Source organism: Oncorhynchus gorbuscha, linkage group LG26 (assembly GCF_021184085.1).
Source record: "Oncorhynchus gorbuscha isolate QuinsamMale2020 ecotype Even-year linkage group LG26, OgorEven_v1.0, whole genome shotgun sequence".
Lineage (NCBI taxonomy): Eukaryota > Metazoa > Chordata > Actinopteri > Salmoniformes > Salmonidae > Oncorhynchus > Oncorhynchus gorbuscha.
This window is the reverse complement of record NC_060198.1, coordinates 33,451,889-33,473,680: the sequence shown is the minus strand read 5'-3', so window position 1 is coordinate 33,473,680 and position 21,792 is coordinate 33,451,889. Positions and strand designations below refer to the sequence as shown.

The 21,792-nt window shown below is 44.1% G+C and overlaps 1 protein-coding gene across 1 annotated transcript in view; it reads right to left on the bottom strand.

Annotated features, from left to right (window-relative positions):
* Positions 1 to 2,587: 2,587 nt before the first annotated feature.
* The window catches only part of LOC124015412 (histone deacetylase 5-like), a 52,896-nt gene continuing 33,691 nt past the window's right edge, over positions 2,588 to 21,792 (bottom strand). The window contains 17 exon segments of the mRNA XM_046330581.1: positions 2,588 to 5,387; positions 5,602 to 5,767; positions 5,907 to 5,991; positions 6,168 to 6,301; positions 6,628 to 6,746; positions 6,912 to 7,129; positions 7,263 to 7,350; positions 7,578 to 7,633; positions 7,873 to 7,980; positions 8,210 to 8,259; positions 10,226 to 10,346; positions 10,813 to 10,946; positions 12,141 to 12,294; positions 14,775 to 14,878; positions 14,880 to 15,078; positions 15,232 to 15,437; positions 15,567 to 15,804. Coding sequence (XP_046186537.1) covers positions 5,348 to 5,387; positions 5,602 to 5,767; positions 5,907 to 5,991; positions 6,168 to 6,301; positions 6,628 to 6,746; positions 6,912 to 7,129; positions 7,263 to 7,350; positions 7,578 to 7,633; positions 7,873 to 7,980; positions 8,210 to 8,259; positions 10,226 to 10,346; positions 10,813 to 10,946; positions 12,141 to 12,294; positions 14,775 to 14,878; positions 14,880 to 15,078; positions 15,232 to 15,437; positions 15,567 to 15,804 — 2,220 coding nt within the window. The 3' untranslated portion in view covers positions 2,588 to 5,347.

The window sequence follows — 21,792 nt, the reverse complement described above, 5'->3', positions numbered from 1 at the left end:
AGTGTTGTCTTTTTTTGCTACCCCTCCAATATACCCACAGGAAAAAAGCTCTGACCTCCAAAACACACATCAGTTCAATTAAAGAAAAAGGGTAATTCTGTCATGCCATCTCACCCACAGGACAGCCCAATAACCCTTATATATGCCATACAAGGTGGAGGTACAAAACTATGTACCAAATCTCAAATGGTCAATGATTTACATCAAAACAAGGTCACATGTACTGCAAGCACCCCCCACACCATAGCCACATGTAAAAGGAAGTAGGAACTACTGTGTACATTACATATGCGAGTACAGTGGCATCCACCAACAATTTGCAAGTGTAGAGTGTTTCAATTCCTACCCTGGTGACATGATTGTGACAACACCGTGATTAGAGTTAGTTCAAATGGCGAATGCCTGTTTTTTCTGTGACATCAGGTCACATGTGCTCCGTCTGGGAAGTAGTACCACTGGAGAACACCACAAGGAGCAAACCATGGTCGGTATGACAACGGGAGCTAAGACGTTAAAGGGGTAGTTCACTCACCATTCAAGGTTTCAGACCTCGAAGGTGCTCCAATGTCAACATGATTCCAAGTCCCACACCATTGGTTAATTAGCTCCAGCTGTAACGTGCATTTGGAAAGTAATTAGACGGCGTCACCTTTTCCATATTTTGTTACATTACAGCCTTATTATAAAATGGATTAAATAGTCCCCCCCCCATCAATCTACACACAATACCCCATAATGACAAAGCAAAAACAGGTTCTTAGAATATACATTTTTAAAAACGTAAATCACATTTACATAAGTATTCAGTCCCTTTACTCAGTACTTTATTGAAGCAACTTTGGCAGCAATTACGGTCTTGAGTATTATTGGGTATGACGGTACAAGCTTGGCACACCTGTATTTGGTGAGTTTCTCCCATTCTTCTCTGCAGAGCTTCAAGCTCTGACAGGTTGGATGGGGAGCGTCGCTGCACAGCTATTTACAGGTCTCTCCAGATGTTCGATCGGGTTCAAGTCCAGGCTCTGGCTGGGCCACTCAAGGACATCCATGGACTTGTCCCGAAGCCCCTCCTGCATTGTCTTGGCTGTGTGCTTGGAAGGTGAACCTTCACCCCAGCCTGAGGTCCAGCGCACTCTGGAGCATGTTTTCATCAAGGATCTCTGTACTTTGTTCTGTTCATCTTTCCCTCGATCCTGACTAGTCTCCCAGTCCCTGCCACTAAAAAACATCCCCATAGCATGATGCTGCCACCACCACGCTTTACCGTAGGGATGGTGCCAGGTTTCCTCCAGATGTTCAATCTTGGTTTCATCAGACCAGAGAATCTTGTTTCTCATGGTCTGAGAGTCTTTAGGTACCTTTTGGCAAACTCCAAGCGGGCTGTCATTTGCCTTTTACTGAGGAGTGGCTTCCATCTGACCACTACCATAAAGGCCTGATTGGTAAAGTGCTGCAGATATGGTTGTCCTTCTGGAAGGTTCTCCCATCTCCACAGAGGAACTCTGAAACCATCGGTTTCTTGGTCACCTCCCTAACCACGGCGCTTCTCCCCCAATTGCTCAGTCTGGCCGTGTGGCAAGCTCCAGAAAGAGTCTTGGTGGTTCCAAACTTAATCCACTTAAGAATGATGCAGGCCACTGTGTTCTTGGGGACCTTCAATGCTGAATAAATGTTTTGGTACCCTTCCCCAGATCTGTGCCTCGACACAATCCGGTCTCAGAGCTCTACGGATAATTCCTTTGACCTCATGGCTTGGTTTTTGCTCCGACATACACTGTCAACTGTGGGACCTTATATAGACAGAAGTGTGCCTTTCCAAATCATGTCCAATCAATTGAATTTACCACAGGTGGACTCCAATCAAGTTGTAGAAACATCAAGGATGATCAATGGAAACAGGCTCAATTTCAAGTCTCATAGCAAAAGGTCTGAATACTTATGTAAATAAGGTGCTGCTGTTTTTTTAAGTTGAGATACATTTGCAAAAATTCTAAAAATACACGTTTTTGCTTGGTCATTATGTGGTATTGTGTGTAGATTGGTGGGAATTTGTTTTTTTAAATACATTTTTAGAAGGCTGTAACATAAAAAAAAATCAAGGGGTCTGAATACTTCCCGATAGCACTGTATGCTTGAATCCCAAATAAAATGGGAAAGATTATCTGATTTCAACATTTTAGACAGTTCCCGTGTTCAACCTTCCCATTCATTTGGGATTGGAGCATAACGCTTGATCTACTTGAGATGGACATGGAGTCATATAGACTTCAAATGACAGGGCTGAAAACCTCTAATAAAACTTACATTTTGTATTGAACTAGGCTAGCCCTTTGTTTCATATGAAAAGGGGTAACTAGTGAGAGAGTTAGGCGTTGACACCCATTTAACGTTCATGAAAACATTACCACTGTATAGTTATTACAGTATGTAGATAAGTTCGATATACAGTTGTGTGACAAAGGGACAAAAGTACCTTACAATGGTGAGTGGACAGGTAGAGAATTAAATATATCGTTACAGGGAAAAACTAAAAATAACCTATTCCTTAATGATAGTTTACCTCAATGAAGAGGACAGATGCAGAATACTTGGTCAGTGTTATGTTACATTGTTTGAAATAAAACAAAAATGATCAATGTAGACAAGCTCTGCACCACACATCATCTCCTGAGAGTATGCTGGTTAAAAGAGATTCTCCGGTACTTTTGGATACTTTTTAACCGGTAGTTCTGAAAGTTGTGCCAACGAGCAAAAAGTGTCCCCCAACAATTGTGTATTACGTCACATATGTGCAGATATGTGCACCATGTCATTGATCTCTTTCTTCTGCTGTAGGTGTACCATGTACATTTCGCTAGCTGACGAGGGGCAGAAGCTCATTGGTTTTACTCAAATTGCTAGGGGGCTGGCCCAAGTGGGGGGAAAATAAGGAAAATGCCGCAGCACAGCACCCCCCCCCCCAAAAAGTGGCTTTTAAACTAGGGATTGCGTAGCTAATTGAGGTAAGACAGTAATTCTGCTCATAGATTATGCATGCATGAACTACACATTGACACATCCAGCCCAAAGCCGGAGGTTTAAAAAATACTTAGTAGTCGCCAAAGTTCCGGAGCATGTCTTTAAGGGAGGTGTCGGTTACCATTCTCTAGGAGACATACTTGATTTGTATGAATTCCTCAAGCATGATGATAGATTGGAAAATATATTTTTCAGTGGGACAAAGACATCTTAGTATTTCATTTGTTTGATCATATGTGTCAAGTGCAAACACTTTTCATTGATTGAGAAATATAAATGTTGATGACAACAACGGAGACCAGATAACACAGCACCTGGACACTAAGTCAAACAAAGGGTTTATGACAGCTGACTTGTGGGCAACAGTTGAGGGATTGGGGTATTGCAGTGTAAACATCTAAAGTGGTGCTTGCTCATGGTTATTTGCCAAAAGAGATCAATCCACATGTCACCAAATCACAATTTCTGTTGTCTTTTTTTTTGTGTTTGGAAAAAACAAATGGCACTTAGAAAAAAGGACAAAACATTGATAGCAAATCTAACACTATGTGTGCTTAGGTGGCTTTAACATTAAATGTTTGTTTGTTTTTTTACTCTTCTCAAATGTAATATTCATATCCAATTTGATTAACACTTTGTCATTATTGGTATACATCTTAGACGAGATTTTTTTCAAAATAAAACATTTGTTTACAAAAACAAAAGTGACCAAGTTCAGTCCTTCCTCTCTAAATAATTGGAAAAACAATGAGTTCGTTATTGAACCGTCTCAAGTTGAGGGGTTTGCCAGAGCAGAACAGGATGCAGTATTTACAAGTGACAGGAAGTGACATAGCAAAGAAAGTTGGTCGTTGTAGCATTCAAATTTCCTCACAATCATACCGTCAGCCGCATATGTACGGGTCGGGATTGATAAAGGACGCAAAAAAAACCTCAGTTGTTAAGGCCACACTGACCTTTGACCTAGAGTATTACACAAACCCAGAAAGAGAGAGGACATAGGATTCTACTCCCATCTCTGTGGATGGTGCAAAATGGTGCATTCTCTGGAGGAAATTAAGGCATTTTGAAAGAAACAAACAAGCAAACAAATATACAAAACAGACATGAGTGTAACAAGTGTGTGGATTTGTCTTTGTCCTGTGTTCTGCTAAGTGGTGGTATAGTTGGTGTTAACAGGGATATTTAATATAAAGGCACCAAGTTCTTCTAAAAACGTCTTTCTCCAGTCTCATGACCACCACAAGTCTCCCAGTCGCAGCAGCAAGCGTGAGACAAAAGTTTATAATCTAAGCATTATTCCACAAAATCCTTCCTCGTCCAATCCATGGCCTTCCATTGCACCAAGCGGTAAATTTGATTCTGGGTATGCATGTGTCCATTTTTGATAGTCCAAACAAAGTAGAATGGTAAAAACCACCTCAAAATGCATTCTGTCCCATACAAAGTGGAGGGAGCTGAGGCTTCCTGAAGAAAAAAAAAGAAAAGGCTGTATTGGAGAGATATGTTGTCTCCTTCAGCCAGTAAGTCCTCCTTGGCAGGATCCACAGCTCGACCTCCACAACCACAGCTGATATCGGATACAGTGAAAGGAATATACAGTGTGTAATATATATATATATATATATAGATATACACATATATACACACACACACACACAAAAATATACATATCATACGTTTGTGTGCTTCTTTGAACAGATTATTGAATAGACGCACGAGAATACCAAACGACAGACAAAATAGGAACAGAGGTACGCCTGCTCTGAAAGGAAGAGCATTATTCATCGATACAACCCCATTGTTGTTCCGCTGTTGGGAACTTAGTGTGTATAATATAATGCAGGTGTGTTTGAGTGTATTTGTGACTGTTGAAATATTTTTGCTGCTTGTTGGCTTTTTCAGTTCGAATGTTCCTGAAAAGTATAAAGTATGACAAGAAATGTACAAAGCTTCTCGGGCCTCATAGCCGAGGTACCCTCCTGGATCCACTGCCTTCTGCTTACAAAAAAAGATTCAAAAGAAAAAAAGCAAGACACACAGGATCCTCAAAAGGTCCCGCCTCTTCCTGCTTTTCCACCAATCACGGATATCCGCCGCTGCCCTCTTTAGGTCTGTGTGTTCCCGCCTCTCCTCTCCCACACACACACACTTTAACAAACTCACCTCAGTGAGTTGGAAAGGGAGGCTAGCACAAGTCCATCATTCCTCAGGAAATGGAAAAAGGTGAGGAGAGAGCTGGAAAGAGGAGAGGATGACAGGAGAAGGCTAGTGCCGAAGGACGTGGAGACAAAGGTGTTGCGCTGTCGTGACAACTCCCCGTTTCCTCCTACAAGACAGGCTCCTCTTCCATTGGCTCTTCTGTAGACCTGCAGGTACACCGAATAGGAAACGGCATGACAGACATTAGCCTTAGTCATGCCAAAATAAAAGCCCTTACCAAAGAAGGTCGTGCAAAACGTATATGTTAAGTCTCAGTGGAACTTCAGGCCCACAGCCTTGTGAATGAATCTGATATCTTAAAAACAGCCATTCCAAAAGCACATAAAAATCACCAAAAGAGTGAATAGTGCAGGTGTTTACCTGCTGGTCTCCGTGGAGACGGTGGAAGCGGCGGCCTGCTCAGTATCCACGGTAAGAGATGCCATGGCGGTGACCGTGTCGGCCTCGTCCTTCTCTCTCCGCTGGGCATCCATTAAGGACTGGCCCACCGTGGGAGCCAACCTTTGGAGAGAGCTCCAGTGTTTACCTGCAGGGAGAGAAAGATAAGGGGGAGAGAGAGTCGTGTCAGTTTTACGGGTGACGTGATACACATGATGCAAACACAACTAAGTGCATATGTGCAGGAAAAACACAATGATAAATTTGATTTTAGCGAACTAACTCACTCTGTATCTCGATGACCCTCTCCAAAGAGGCAGCAGCTTTTGGACAGGGCTTCTGTTGCAGGACAGCCTGTGGCAGGGGGTCCAACTGACAGAGAGCATGAGACAGCGTGTGTGAGAGAGAGTAGAGGGAGGGAGAGCGATCAACAGATTGGGATGTAAAAACAAAGAATTTCCTCTGAACAATTACATTCATCTCTACCAAATGACATGTAGTGTGTGACATCACGCCACTCTCCCCTCCTATAGCAGATGATGTCATACCTCATCGCCGAGCAGGGCCGCCACGCAGGACTCTGAGGCGTCACAGATGGCCGTGAGGTCATGACCTCCTTCCAGCGCCAGGACCACACGTCCCCCTGCCAGCTTCATCAGCTGCTTGGTGAGGTGGCTGAAACCTGAGGATGGTTCAACACTGTACTGACCCTGTACTGAGTATAATCTGAGTAAATCATGAATTGATGTAAATAGGAGAGGTCTGCACGGGAATTATAGTTTTGTGCAGGTTTATGAAGTAAAGGCCCCTTATGATAGGAAATAATTGACGTACTTCAATATTCCTATGGAGTCTCTGGCTTTTCTTCTAGTGGTTAAGTACTATTCTACCAGCAGGGGGTAGTAGTGTATATACAATTAGCTGGAGGACCCTCCTATAAAAGCACAAACTATGGAAAAGGCTTGGCAGAAAAACTGACACGTAAAGACGGAGTAATGTTAAACTTACATTTAGCAGTGACGTTGTATCCTCCCAGAGGGGACTGGTGTCCCTCCACGGCATCAAACCCAGCGGACACTAGGACCACGTCAGGGGAGAACTCGTTGGCTATGGGCATCACCACCGTCCTGTTTAACAGACAAGATGGAGAGCGACATTTTAATTTCTTACGTTTCCAGACCATCAGCAAGAACTAAGCAGCGTGCTAAATAAGCAGAGCCTGTTCATATGAATGAAAGATCAGTGCCAATGTTGCTGCTCGTTCAGCTAATGACCAACAACCGTCTGTTCACCTGAAGGCAGTCAGGTACTCCACGTCACCCATGGGCGGTTCTACGCCCCCTGTCCAAGCGATGTTTGTGTTGAAGCCAACACCAGGTCCAACCCCCACCTCTTCAGGAGCCCCACTGCCGGGGAAGAAGTTTCCATCGTCGTAGCGATGCATGGAAATGTAAAGTACATTGGGGTCGTTGTAAAAAGCCTGCTGTGTCCCGTTACCATGGTGAATGTCCTGGACACAGAGAATGGATATGTGAATAATAATACATGACCTGCATTGATCACATAACGTATGGTATATATATTGGTATCATGACAACACTAGCACATAAAGGGCATCGCTAACAACATACTTCCCCACTCACCCAGTCCACGATGAGGATCTTGCTCACTCCTAGTTTCTGCTGTAGCAGCTTGGCTGTGATGGCCACTGAGTTGAAGAAGCAGAAGCCCCTGCAGACAAAGACAGACATAAAAGATGTCCATTTTTCTTTTATCAGCAGAAACAGGGAGATTGTTGAAGGGCACTGCCCAGTAGCTACTCAAAAGAGACGTTTGTATCAATTATTGTATCAACCATCGCACAGGCCACGTCTCTATGGAACTGAAACAAACTCCCTTGAAGCCCCCTAGCCACTCCCCTGCCCTGGCTCTACCCATGATTCCCTGGGTGTACTCACATGGCAGTGGATTCCTCAGCGTGATGGCCTGGTGGACGCACCACGGCAAAACCGTTCTGAAAACAGAGAGGAGAGAGAGAAACAGTTTGTAAGACTGTTGAGTAGGCCTATCCATAAACGAAATCAAGTGAATAAATGCTTATTGATCAGGGTACTACAGTGTCCACCCATGAAAAAACCCACAGGGTATAGCACATGATTATTACATATTGTTTGTTTTAAATTAAGGTGAAAGGTTGCCCCTGACAACTTTCAATCAAACAGTAGTGGAACGGAGAGAGGCTGGTAATGTTACCTTCAGTTCCCCGGCGGCCACTTTGAAAGCCAGCTCGATGACGCAGCCAACAGCCATTCTGACAGCGCCTGAGGAGTGCATCTCATTCCACACAGTGTCACTGTCCACCTGCAGAGGGCAAGAGAACAAACTCATCCCCACCCTGCTACTGTTCTTTTAACAATGATAACATGATGACACTTCTGTAGGTGATGTAATGCTCAGCTTTGTGCTGCTCATGTTGAATGAATATTCCACAATTAAACTGCATGACTTTCTGATACTGTATTGTCGAATCTCTACCTCTAAATAAAATGCAAATGTAACTCTATTATAAATGGATGGATGGAACACTCACCCCAATGCCTCCACAGGGCAACACAGCATACATCTTCTGACTGATTGGACCTTAAGGAGCCAATCAGGGAACAAAGATTAGGTTGTAGTTTAAACAAGTTAAACACTATTTAGCTATATTTCAACATTTTATCACACACCTTTTAGCCTTCCAAGCAGGGAGTTCTTTTCCCAAGATGCTTGGGATACAGTGCTTTCGGAAAGTATTCAGACAGACTTTTTCAACATTTTGTTAAAGCCTAATTCTAAAATTGATTTAAAAAAAAATCTTTATCAAGCTACACACAATACCCCCATAATGACATTTTTGAAAATGTATTTTTTTTTTAAACATCACGTTTACATAAGTATTCAAACCCTTTACTTAGTACTTAGTTGAAGCACCTTTGTCAAAGATTACAGCCTTGAGTATGACGCTACAAGCTTGGCACACCAGTATTTGGGGAGTTTCTCCCATTCTTCTCTTCAGATCCTCACAAGCTCTGTCAGGTTGGATGGGGAACGTCGCTGCACAGCTATTGTCAGGTCTCTCTAGAGATTTTCAAATTCAGGCTCCGGGTGGGCCACTCAAGGACATTCAGAGACTTGTCCCAAAGTCACTGCGGCGTTATCTTGGTGGTGTGCTTAGGGCCGTTGTCCTGTTAGGAAGGTGAACCATCACCCTAGTCTGAGATCCTGAGCAGGTTTTCATCAAATGATCTCTCTGTACTTCACTCCATTCATCCTTCATCATGTGCCTTTTACTGAAGAGGCGCTTCAGTCTGGCCTCTACCATAAAGGCCTGATTGGTGGAGTGCTGATTGGACATGTGGAGTGCTGCAGAGATGGTTGTCCTTCTGGAAGTTTCTCCCATCTCCACAGAAGAACTCTGGAGCTCTGTCAGAGTGACCATCGGGTTCTTGGTCACTTCCCTGACCAAGGCACTTCTTCGCCGATTGCCGGGTGGCCAGCTCTTGAAGAGTCTTGGTGGTTCCAAACTTCTTCCATTTAATAATGATGCAGGCCACTGTGTTCTCTTGGGGACCTTCAATGCTGCAGACATTTTTTGGTACCCTTCCCCAGATGTGTGCCTCGACACAATCCTCTCTTGGAGCTTCCTTCGACCTCATGGCTTGGCTTTTGCTGACATGCACTGTCAAATATGGGACCTTATATAGACAGGTGTGTGCCTGTCCAAATTATGTCCAATTGAATTTACCACAGGTGGACTCTGTCCAAGTTGTAGAAACATCAAGGATGATCAATGGAAATAGGATGCACCTGAGCTCAATTGAGTCTCATAGCAAAGGCTCTGAATACTTATGTAAACAAGGTATCTTTTTTTTTTATACATTTGCAAACATTTCCTTATGGAGTATTGTGTGTAGATTGATGAAAAGCTTTTAAAATCCATTTTAGAAAACGGCTGTAACATAGCATATTGTGGAATAAGTCAAGGGGTCTGAATACTTTCCGAATGCACTATATAATTTTTTAAATTTTTACCATCGATGTCTGCAAGTCCTGTTCTGCTCAGCACCGCACAGAGTGAACTCACTTTGAATTGTGTGTGTGTGTGTAGTCGACGGCTCAATCACTGCAGTGCTGTTTTGCAGCTGATCCAGTCATCCCCCCCTCCCTCCTCTTCTATGAGACCCAGCCTAGCTATGAGTCACCCAGACGGGGGTGGACGGGCGTCTGGGGCCCTTTCCCCTCGACCAGCAGGTCTAAAAATATCCCCCCTGCGCCTGTCAGGGGAGCTAAGCCTTCAAACAATCCACCTGACTGCGTGTGAGTGTGTGGGTGGATGGAGGGGAGGGGCAGTCACTACTTTCAAGGATGCTTGGGGCATATCTTGTTTCCACCATTCGAGCAAAATGGCTAGGGAAACACACACACACACACACACACACACACACACACACACACACACACACACACACACACACACACACACACACACACACACACACACACACACACACACACACACACACACACACGAGGAGTAAAGACATGAAGAGATGAGGTTAGGCACCTAAGAGCTTCTTGCTGTCTAGTTTCTGTCTGTTGAGGGGACTGGTGCCATACAGCAGGGTGTGGTATTCTGAATGCACAGTCTGGATCTCATCCAACGTGGCCTTCCTCCCCCGAATCCTCTGTACATGGTAAAGGAAAACGCACATAGCACACAATACATCAATTTCATTCAGGGTTATGTTGTATTGCTAATCGGGAAGTGATTTTTAAAATGAACTTGAACTAATAATGGATAAAGGTCATTTTCATTACCACAAAAACAGTGGGGAGAACAAGCATTTGATACACTGCCGATTTTGCAGGTCTGTAATTTTTATCATAGGTACACTTCAACTGTGAGAGACAGAATCTAGATCAAGGGAGATTATCAGTGGTCTTTCACAGTTGAAGTGTACCTATGATAAAAAATTACAGACCTCTACATGCTTTGTAAGTAGGAAAACCTGCAAAATCGTCAGTGTATCAAATACTTGTTCTCCCCACTGTAGCTACCACTCTTGTTTAAGTTACTGAGAAGAAATTCTCTTTGGAAATATGGAACGGAGCTGGTCGCCATTCTAGCTGTAGTGTGGAGGGAGCCCTCACCTCACAGCGGCCCAGGAGCCCAGTCTCCTGCAGCCGGGACCACACACTCTGGATGCGGCCGGCGTGCTCTGGGTGGATGTGGGTGTTCCCACACATACACTGGTGCTTCAGCATAAAGGTGTCGTACACCAACCCTGAGATGATAGGAGGGAGAGAAAGAGTGCAAGAGAAAGATGGAAAGAAAGGGATGGCGTGAGTGAGATGGAGAGAGAGAAAGATAAGGGAAAGAAAAAGAGAGAAAGATGAAAAGGAGAAAATGTAGCTTTTCAAGGCAGGAAGAAGACCAACCACAGGGCAACCTCTCTTCAACTTCTCTCTCAGAACAAATGGTGACCACACTGCTCATAACCCCATTACCCAGCAGGTCAGAGCATAATAAGACCATCATCTCTAATGGCTTTTTTCATGTTAGGACTGTTGGAGATGTTAATGATTCCATGGTGGAGGATGGCTCAATGTCATCCTGCCATCCTGGTTTCATCAGATCCAACCCTGCAGGCTCTCGCTATTATTATTTTCTCTGCTGAAATAATTACACCCAGGCAGGCTGCTTGCCTCAGCCCTTATTGAACTCACTTAGTACACGGGTTCCTAAACTTTTTCACTCAGGGGGGGCCCCCCCTTCCAGCATTGGGGAACATACCGTGCCCCCCCTGCATGTGCACACAACCATGTCTATTTAAAGCTTATTTCCTGCAATTCTACACCTTCTGCTATTGGTTGCAAAGACTACTTCAGTTTTAAAGCTATGTTTTGGGCAATTGTATTCAATTTTCCATGTCTAATGAGTATTCGTGATATTTGAGTGACTAAAACAATTAAAATAATATGGCCTAAAAAAACATTAGCCGACATGGGCTAGTTGATCTGGACATTTCTGACAAGTTATAAATAGCTCTAAGGTATGCATTGACTGACATGACAAGAGGAACTAATGATACACCACCCAATTTCCAAATTACACCTTGTGCATTGTACTATTACAACTTTCAAGAGTAAGTTGAAAGCCGGACTGAGTACCTGCCGACCCCTCGCCCCACACTTTGGGAACCACTGACTTAGTCAACACATCTTATCCTGCAAGGCCATTTGATCATGGACTGGCTAGAGGAGTGTTTGTTTTCTGAAAGTGTCTTTTCTAAGGCCAATGGCTTTCGTTAGAGTTTAATGGGGATTCATTGCCACATAAGCTCTACTATCTACCACTATGACAAAAAATGAGAGATTCAGATAGATAACTAAGTTGAGGCAGTTTCTTTCATATTGTTCAATGGGTCCTGATCATCTCACTTTATATGTCATCTGTTCCAAAAACCAAAGAAGCGTACCTGTAGTGAAGAGGTGCTTGATGGGGACCTCACCCATGGGAGCCCCCTTGATGCTGGCAGTGGCAGGGGAGGACTGGGCCCTTCCCAGAGGTCTGTGGGGCATGCCCGAAATGGACAGGGATGCCTGGAACACATTGAGCTGTTGCAGGTGATGCTGGTCGGAAAAATCGGGGACAAAATAACATACAATGTTTTTCATCATGAGACACTGCCTGGACTTCAGTGTGAGGGGATGGACCTAGTAAATAAAACCAGCTCTGTGGCTTTCATCATTTACATCAGATAGAAATACTGCAACCTTGAGAAGTGACATTTCACAATAGCTGCAAACTGAATCTGCCACCTCAGGCCAATGGATCGAGGGGAAAATGGGAGGGAGGTGGAGCTAAATTAAGCCGGTTATAGACTAAATATGGGCCCTGGGTAGAAACCCAAAAGGCAAACGCATATCCCCATACGAGCCTCAAAAGGCAGGGCAAGACAAGGACCGAGCCTTTCCAACAACCAAAAGACTACTCTGACAATTCCCCAGCTGTAAACAGTGGCTGAGCTAACAGGGCTCTGCTTTCTGTCAATGGGAGAAGCACTACACATCCAGACAGGAGCTGTGTGAGCTCTAGGAAAAAACTAATGCGACAGATGCTCCTAACAGAGATCAAATGACAAGGTTCACGGTTCTTATGCATCTTTTTTTTAAACTGCGGACGGTTTGTTTCAAGACCTTGAGATGGGAGCTGAGTTTACACTCGCGGACACACAGGTCCGGCAGGCCCACACCTTGCTAACCCCTTTTTAAACGAGAGATCCTAAGGCAATGCGGGATCTCTTATGCGTCTCTCTCACTGTTTTCTCTTTCCATTGCACAGGGCGGCTCAGATCCATTTGTATTCAAGGCACCACAGCAGACAAGTAGAGCAGAGTCAGAGGGAAAAAAGTTCAGCGGGGAGGCGGTGTGTGTGTGCAGGGAGGGGGGGGGCCCTACCGTGTCACTGACTCGAATGCCAAAATAGGTTTTTGAGGTTGTTGTCTCTACAGAATGACTGCATACACCCCTGCTCCCTCCCTATGCCCCCCATACCCTAAAAACTCCTCTATCCCCCTTGCCCGTCACAACAGAAATAGTACTGCAGCAGCATAGCTCCCTGGTGGGAGGTGAATTGGTGTAAAGTGCAGGGGGGAAAAGGGGGGAGAAAAGGGCTGGTATGGTGAAGAGAGGGGGGGGGAGAAGGGTGAGGGTGGGAGCGAGAGGGGAATGATTCACCAAGGAGAGATGAGTCACAGATGAGTCCATTCACTGAAATGAAGAAAAAAAAGCAGCAAGGGCAGGGGAGGGAGGGTGTGTGAGCGCGCGTTGTGGGGGAGAAGACGCAGCCTGAATTCTGATGCTTTTCTCTCCTCTGATATTTTTTCTCAATGGTGTGTGGGAGTAGGAGAGAGAGGTTTATTTTATAATCTCCCTCGCTGCATTGGTTCTTCCTCCCTCCAACGCACAAACAGCATTTCTTAGAGGAACGTGACCACAAAACTTGTCCATTCTTTTCCCCCCTCTTTTTAACATTACGTATTAATTGCTGTCAATGACCATAATTTAGAGCCAAATATGGTAACCAACAGCAACATAGCCAACTGTGGCCATTTACTGTATTATATTATAATGTTTAGGTCCTTAAAAGAGTATGAGGTGATGATGAGGATCCAAATGCATGTCATCAACTACTGAGTAGAGTAGCTCTGTCTCAGGCAATGACAGCTAAACCCAAATTCAATCCATCTTGGTGATAGATAGATATATATTTTTAAATAGGCCACTTGCCCCTTTGCAACTTTTGTTTCACAACTTTTAACTGGAGCTGCTTATCCTCTTGGTAATTTGTGAAAGAACTGCAGGCGATTCATTCTCGAGAGCTTGTTCCTTTATTTCCTGCTAAGTGCAATGGATGACTCACAGGTGGGTGGGAATTAAGGCTCTCGCTCTTCTGTAGGGAGCTATGACGACGATGCCTCGCACAGCGCAGCCACTCTGCCCTCTGAGAGGGGATACCCTTTTCTAAATCACCAGGCCCCCGTAAAATTCAACCCATCACTCGAACTGGGTGTGAACGCCAATTATGTAGCCACATCGCTAATGATGACGTTCCTACCTTTTCAACTGCATATCCTTTGCTACTGATCTATTGGTAGGTAATTTCTGCAATCTACAACCCTCTATGGAGTGATTGGTCATTCTAGACAGTTTCAAGTCATAAATGGCCCATTATAAGAGGTACAATGACAAATCAAGTCACAAGGTTAGTAATCACAGACAGACGTCAACGGAACAGATTTGGGAAGTTCAACAACGAAAGGGGTCTGAATATTTTTACTGCACTGTTTGGATCAAGTAACAAACATTTCGTTGCACCCGCTATAACACCAATAAACGTTGATTTGATTTCAGCAGAATTAATCATATTACAGGGAAAGACAATAAAACTCAGTTTATAAATAAACAATTTGCACCTCTTATTGTCTCTCTGATTTTCTTACAGAAAGTAATCTTAATTAGTGTTAAACTTGCAAGGCAATACATTTTGTTTTTCCCTATCAAAGTAAAAAATTAAATGCAAAATTCATATTAAAAAATTCAGTATTTACTTGGCCGTAAGGTACGCCCTCCTCATCACACTCCCTCAGCTCGATGGCCTCGTCTTCATCATCCTCTTCCTCCAGGTCGCTCTCTGTGCTCTCGCCCTTCAGGGGGGGTCAGCAGGCGTTCTGAAGGGGGCGATGTCTCCCCCGACTCTTCCTTCTGGAGCTTCTGCTCCTGAGGACGCCCCTCCCCCAGACGCTCAGACCCTGCCCCCTCCTCCTGCATCTCCTGCGTCTCTGTGAGCTCCTCCTCAGTCTCCTCGGGGTGGGTGGGCGGTTGTCGAGGAAGCTCCACCCCTTTTGACAGAATCTGGTGTGGTTGACAGATAGGGGGTTAAGCACTGCTGCCACATGTAGAGTGTACTACACCCATCAGTCCAGCAAATGGCGTACAACACTTTTTTTTACCTGCAAACACAACCATAACCTCTAATACTGTAGTGTTTCTTGTGGTGCCCCCTACCTTGTTGAGCTGGTACTGCTTCTGCTTCTCCAGGAAGTGCTGGTGCTGCTGTTGCATGACGAGCTGCTGCAGGGCCTGGGGGCTCTGGGGGAGGGGTGCAGACTGTGTGCGGCTCAGGGGCCGGTGGCGTGGTAGCTTGTTCACCGTGCGCATACTGTTGGACACCCGGTCCCCCGTCACCAACGGCGACTGACCATACATGGGGACTGGGGGGGAGGAAGAGTCAGAGAGATGTGTTTCAGAAGAGGCAGTATGTATTTATCTATATTTACCTGCAAGTAGAACGCTCTGCTGGCAGGGATGTAAGAGTATAAATATATGTTGGGTAGATGTACCTGAGAGGAGGGCACTCTGCTGGCGGGCCTGCTCCAGCAGGAGGACGTGTTGCAGTAGGGAGGAGTGACTGCTGTGGCTGTTGGGGGCCTGGGTGGAGTCTAAGTCGTGTTGCATCCCAGGTGGCAGGCATGATGCCGGCAGGGACGAGGTGCTGACAAACTTGCCCGTCAGAGCCCCACCCTGACGCATGGTCTGGATGGCCTGCCTCTCCGCCTCCTGCAACAGCTTCTGATTGGCCTGAGGATGGAAGGGGGGTTAACTAAGTCAGACTGTCTACATTAGAGGGCAACTATGGTTCAGGGGAGTGTGTGCTGGTTTCTATTTTACCTCAACTCAGTGGAATGGAGCAGGTTGAGTTTTTTTACGAGTATTTGAAAAAAAAACTTTTAAGAAGCCCATTTTAGAACAAGGCCAGCACTTGGAAATTTTTTGCACATTTATCTTTATGCCAACAGTGACAGGTTCTGACTTCTAAACTTGAAATATTGTTAATCATCAAGTATCCCATGGAAAGGAGAAGGGCCACAGTTTGGTTGTTACAGAAGTTAATGGTAATCTTTAGGAGGAATGTAAAGGTTGGATATGAGCTAGGGGCTTGGAATGTGCTGAGTTAAGAAAAGGCAATCACGTAGTTGTGGTCATTGGTAAGGGTGGAGAGCTGTAGATTAGTGAGGAATGGGGGTTGAGGTCAGGGAGAAGGAACAGTTTATTACCCACATCACTCAACTTCCTGCCTAGCAATAAATATGTAATGTTTAGAGGGAAGGAGCAGACTTCACCTATATTGGAGTGTGTGTGCGCGCGTGTGCGTGTGTGTACAGTGGGGCAAAACAGTATTTAGTCAGCCACCAATTGTGTAAGTTCTCCCACTTAAAAAGATGAGTCCTGTAATTTGCATCATAGGTACACTTCAACTATGACCGACAAAACAAATCCAGAAAATCACATTGTAGGATTTTTTATAAATTTATTTGCAAATTATGGTGGAAAATAAGTATTTGGTCAATACTCAACACTTTGTTATATACCCTTTGTTGGCAATGACAGAGGTCAAACATTTTCTGTAAGACTTCACAAGGTTCTCACACACACTGTTGCTGGTATTTTGGCCCATTCCTCCATGCAGATCTCCTCTAGAGCAGTGATGTTTTGGGGCTGTTGCCGGGCAACACAGACTTTCAACTCCCTCCAAAGATTTTCTATGGGGTTGAGATCTGGAGACTGGCTAGGCCACTCCAGGACCTTGAAATGCTTCTACTGAAGCCACTCCTTTCTTGCCCGGACAGTGTGTTTGGGATCATTGTCATGCTGAAAGACCCAGCCACGTTTCATCTTCAATGCCCTTGCTGATGGGAGGTTCTCACTCAAAATCTCACGATACATGGCCCCATTCATTCTTTCCTTTACACGGATCAGTCGTCCTGGTCCCTTTGCAGAAAAACAGCCCAAAAGCATGATGTTTCCACCCCCATGCTTCACAGTAGGTATAGTGTTCTTGGGATGCAACTCAGCATTCTTTGTCCTCCAAACACAACGAGTTGAGTTTTTACCAAAAAGTTATATTTTGGTTTCATCTGACCATATGACATTCTCCCAATCTTCTTCTGGATCATCCAAATGCTCTCTAGCAAACTTCAGACGGGCCTGGACATGTAATGGCTTAAGCAGGGGGACATGTCTGGCACTGCAGGATTTGAGTCCCTGGCGGCGTAGTGTTACTGATGGTAGGCATTTACATTTTACATTTAAGTCATTTAGCAGACGCTCTTATCCAGAGCGACTTACAAATTGGTGCATTCACCTTATGACATCCAGTGGAACAGCCACTTTACAATAGTGCATCTAAATATTTTAAGGGGGGAAGGGGGGGGTGAGAAGGATTACTTTATCCTATCCTAGGTATTCCTTAAAGAGGTGGGGTTTCAGGTGTCTCCGGAAGGTGGTGATTGACTCCGCTGTCCTGGCGTTTGAGGGAGTTTGTTCCACCATTGGGGAGCCAGAGCAGCGAACAGTTTTGACTGGGCTGAGCGGGAACTGTACTTCCTCAGTGGTAGGGAGGCGAGCAGGCCAGAGGTGGATGAACGCAGTGCCCTTGTTTGGGTGTAGGGCCTGATCAGAGCCTGGAGGTACTGAGGTGCCGTTCCCCTCACAGCTCTGTAGGCAAGCACCATGGTCTTGTAGCGGATGCGAGCTTCAACTGGAAGCCAGTGGAGAGAGCGGAGGAGCGGGGTGACGTGAGAGAACTTGGGAAGGTTGAACACTAGACGGGCTGCGGCGTTCTGGATGAGTTGTAGGGGTTTAATGGCACAGGCAGGGAGCCCAGCCAACAGCGAGTTGCAGTAATCCAGACGGGAGATGACAAGTGCCTGGATTAGGACCTGCGCCGCTTCCTGTGTGAGGCAGGGTCGTACTCTGCGGATGTTGTAGAGCATGAACCTACAGGAACGGGCCACCGCCTTGATGTTAGTTGAGAACGACAGGGTGTTGTCCAGGATCACGCCAAGGTTCTTAGCGCTCTGGGAGGAGGACACAATGGAGTTGTCAACCGTGATGGCGAGATCATGGAATAGGCTTTGTTACTTTGGTCCCAGCTCTCTGCAGGTCATTCACTAGGTCCCCCGTGTGGTTCTGGGATTAATGCTCACCGTTCTTGTGATCATTTTGACCCCATGGGATAAGATCTTGCATGGAGCCCCAGATCGAGGGAGATTATCAGTGGTCTTGTATGTCTTCCATTTCCTAATAATTGCTCCCACAGTTGATTTATTCAAACCAAGCTGCTTACCTATGCAGATTCAGTCTTCCCAGCCTGGTGCAGGTCTACAATTTTGTTTCTGGTGTCCTTTGACAGCTCTTTGGTCTTGGCCCTAGTAGAGTTTAGAGTGTGACTGTTTGAGGTTGTGGACAGGTGTCTTTTATACTGATAACAATTTCAAACAGGTGCCATTAATACAGGTAACAAATGGAGGATCTTAAAGAAGAAGTTACAGGTCTGTGAGAGCCAGAAATCTTGCTTGTTTGTTATTGACAAAATACATATTTTCCACCATAATTTGCAAATAAATTCATTAAAAATCCTACAATGTGATTTTCTGGATTTTTTTTGTCAGTCATAGTTGAAGTGTACCTATGATGCAAATTACAGGACTCTCTCATATTTTTAAGTGGGAGAACATGCACAATTGGTGGCTGACTAAATAATTTTTTGCCCCACTGTGTGTGTGTGTGTGTGTGTGTGTGTGTGTGTGTGTGTGTGTGTGTGTGTGTGTGTGTGTGTGTGTGTGTGTGTGTGTGTGTGTGTGTGTGTGTGTGTGTGTGTGTGTGTGTGTGTGTGTGTGTGTGTGTGTGTGTGTGTGTGTGTGTGTGTGACTTATTGGGTGAATAAACTTGGTTTGAGCTTATCATAGTTGTCCGAGAGTTTTTTTTACTCTGTTTAATTAGAACCTATCAGCAACTTTGGCTAATGTATTATAACCATTACAGATAACAAATCCTAAATTGCTAAATTGCCTCACACACATATACAGTTGAAGTTTACATACACTTAGGTTGGAGTCATTAAAACTTGTTTTTCAACCACTCCACACATTTTTTGAGAACAAACTATAGTTTTGGCAAGTCGGTTACGACATCTACTTTGTGCATGACACAAGTAATTTTCATAGCAATTGTTTACAGACAGATTATTTCACTGTATCACAATTCCAGTGGGTCAAATGTTTCATACACTAAGTTGACTGTGCCTTTAAACAACTTGGAAAACAATGCCATGGCTTTAGAAGCTTCTGATAGGCTAATTGACATCATTTGAATCAATTGGAAGTGTACCTGTGGATGTATTTCAAGGCCTACCTTCAAACTAAGTGCCTCTTTGCTTGACATCATGGGAAAATCAAAAGAAATCCGCTAAGACCTCAGAAACAAAATTGTGGACCTCCACAAGTCTGCTTCATCCTTGGGAGCAATTTCCAAATGCCTGAAGGTACCACATTCATCTGTACAAACAATAGTACGCAAGTATAAACACCATGGGACCACAGCCGTCATACCTCTCAGGAAGGAGACGCGTTCTGTCTCCTAGAAATGAACTTACTTTGGTGCGAAAGGTGCAAAACAACAGCAAAGGACCTTGTGAAAATGCTGGAGGAAACCGGCACAAAAGTATCTATATAAACAGTAAAACGAGTCCCATATCGAAATATCCTGAAAGGCCACTCAGCAAGGAAGAAGCCACTGCTCCAAAACCGCCATAAAAAAGCCAGACTACGGTTTGCAACTGCACATGGGGACAAAGATCATACCATTTGAAGAAATGTCCTCTGGTCTGATGAAACAAAAATAGAACCATTTGGCCATAATGGAGGAACGGGGGGGGGGGGGGGGGGGCGAAGAACACAATCCCAACCGTGAAGGGGGGTGGCAGCATCATGTTGTGGGGGTGTGGGGTGCTTTTCTGCAGGAGGGACTGGTGCACTTCACAAAATAGATGGCATCATGAGGGAGGTCAATTATGTGGAAATATTGAAGCAACATCAGTCAGGAGGTTAAAACTTATCACAAATGGGTCTTCCAAATGGACAATGACCCCAAGCATACTTTCAAAGTTGTGGCAAAATGGCTTAAGGACAACAAAGTCAAGGTATTGGAGTGGCCATCACAAAGCCCCAACCTCAATCCTATAGAATATTTGTGGGCGAGCAAGGAGGCCTACAAACCTGACTCAGTTACACCAGCTCTGTCAGGAGGAATGGGCCAAAATTCACCCAATGTATTGTGGGAAGCTTGTGGAAGGCTACCCAGAACGTTTGACCCAAGTTAAACAATTTAAAGGCAATGCTACCAAATACTAATTGAGTGCATGTAAACTTCAGACCCACTGGAAATGTGATGAAAGAAATACAAGCGGAATTAAATCATTCTCAACTATTATTCAGACATTTCATATTCTTAAAATTAAAGTAGTGATCCCAACTGACCTAAGACAGGGAATTTGCTGAGCTAAACGACTACCGCCCCGTAGCACTCACTTCAGTCATCATGAAGTGCTTTGAGAGACTAGTCAAGGACACACTGACTCAACTCCAGAACTTTAATAATGGGAATTGATGGGAAATTATGTAAATATATCACTAGCCACTTTAAACAATGCTACCTTATATAAATGTTACTTACCCTACATTATTCATCTCATATGCATACGTATATACTGTACTCTATATCATCGACTGCATCCTTATGTAATACATGTATCACTAGCCACTTTGTTTACATACTTATCTCATATGTATATACTGTACTCGATACCATCTACTGTATCTTGCCTATGCTGCTCTGTACCATCACTCATTCATGTATCCTTCTGTACATATTCTTTATCCCCTTACACTGTGTATAAGACAGTAGTTTTGGAATTGTTAGTTAGATTACTTGTTGGTTATTACTGCATTGTCGGAACTAGAAGCACAAGAATTTCGCTACACTCGCATTAACATCTGCTAACCATGTGTATGTGACAAATAATTTTATTTGATTTGTACTAGGATTAAATGTCAGGAATTGTGAAAAACTGAGTTTAAATGTATTTCGCTAAGGTATGTAAACTTCCGACTTCAACTGTGTGTGTATTTTTTTCAGAAAATAAAGTGCTATTTAAAGTTAATTTATTGAACCCGTAGTATCAACTGGTTATATTATATCGTGGAACACAATCTTCAAAAAGGCATCAACCTCAGCAGTTGCGCTTGCTTGTAGAAGCCCATGTCTGCGCAATGACAAAGCATTGTTTTGTTAATTTAGCAGGCAAAAATGCTCTTATTTCCCGAACAAATCAAGATACCTATTTTATTGTAAAAGAAAAAAAACATGTAAAATAACTAAATAATACATTACAGAATATTGTTCAAAATGAAAAAAAGTGATGATATGCACCTCACGTCTGGAAATTATTCTTAGAGTGATAATTTGGAACAGGGCTCAATTTGGCGAGGTGAAATCATTTCAGGGTTACAAAATCTGTCTTCTTTTCGATATACAGACATTCAAATTTGTTTATTCAGCCTGTTCTTTGGTATTTTCCAAATGGATTAACAATTCCACATTGAACTCTGCATGGGGATGAATTACAGCCATGACATCTGTTTGGTGAGTAGGCTTAGGCTTAATGATTCTGATAAAAATGTTTAGGGCGGCTATAGCTTAGGCTAACCAATTCTAAATGGCACTACT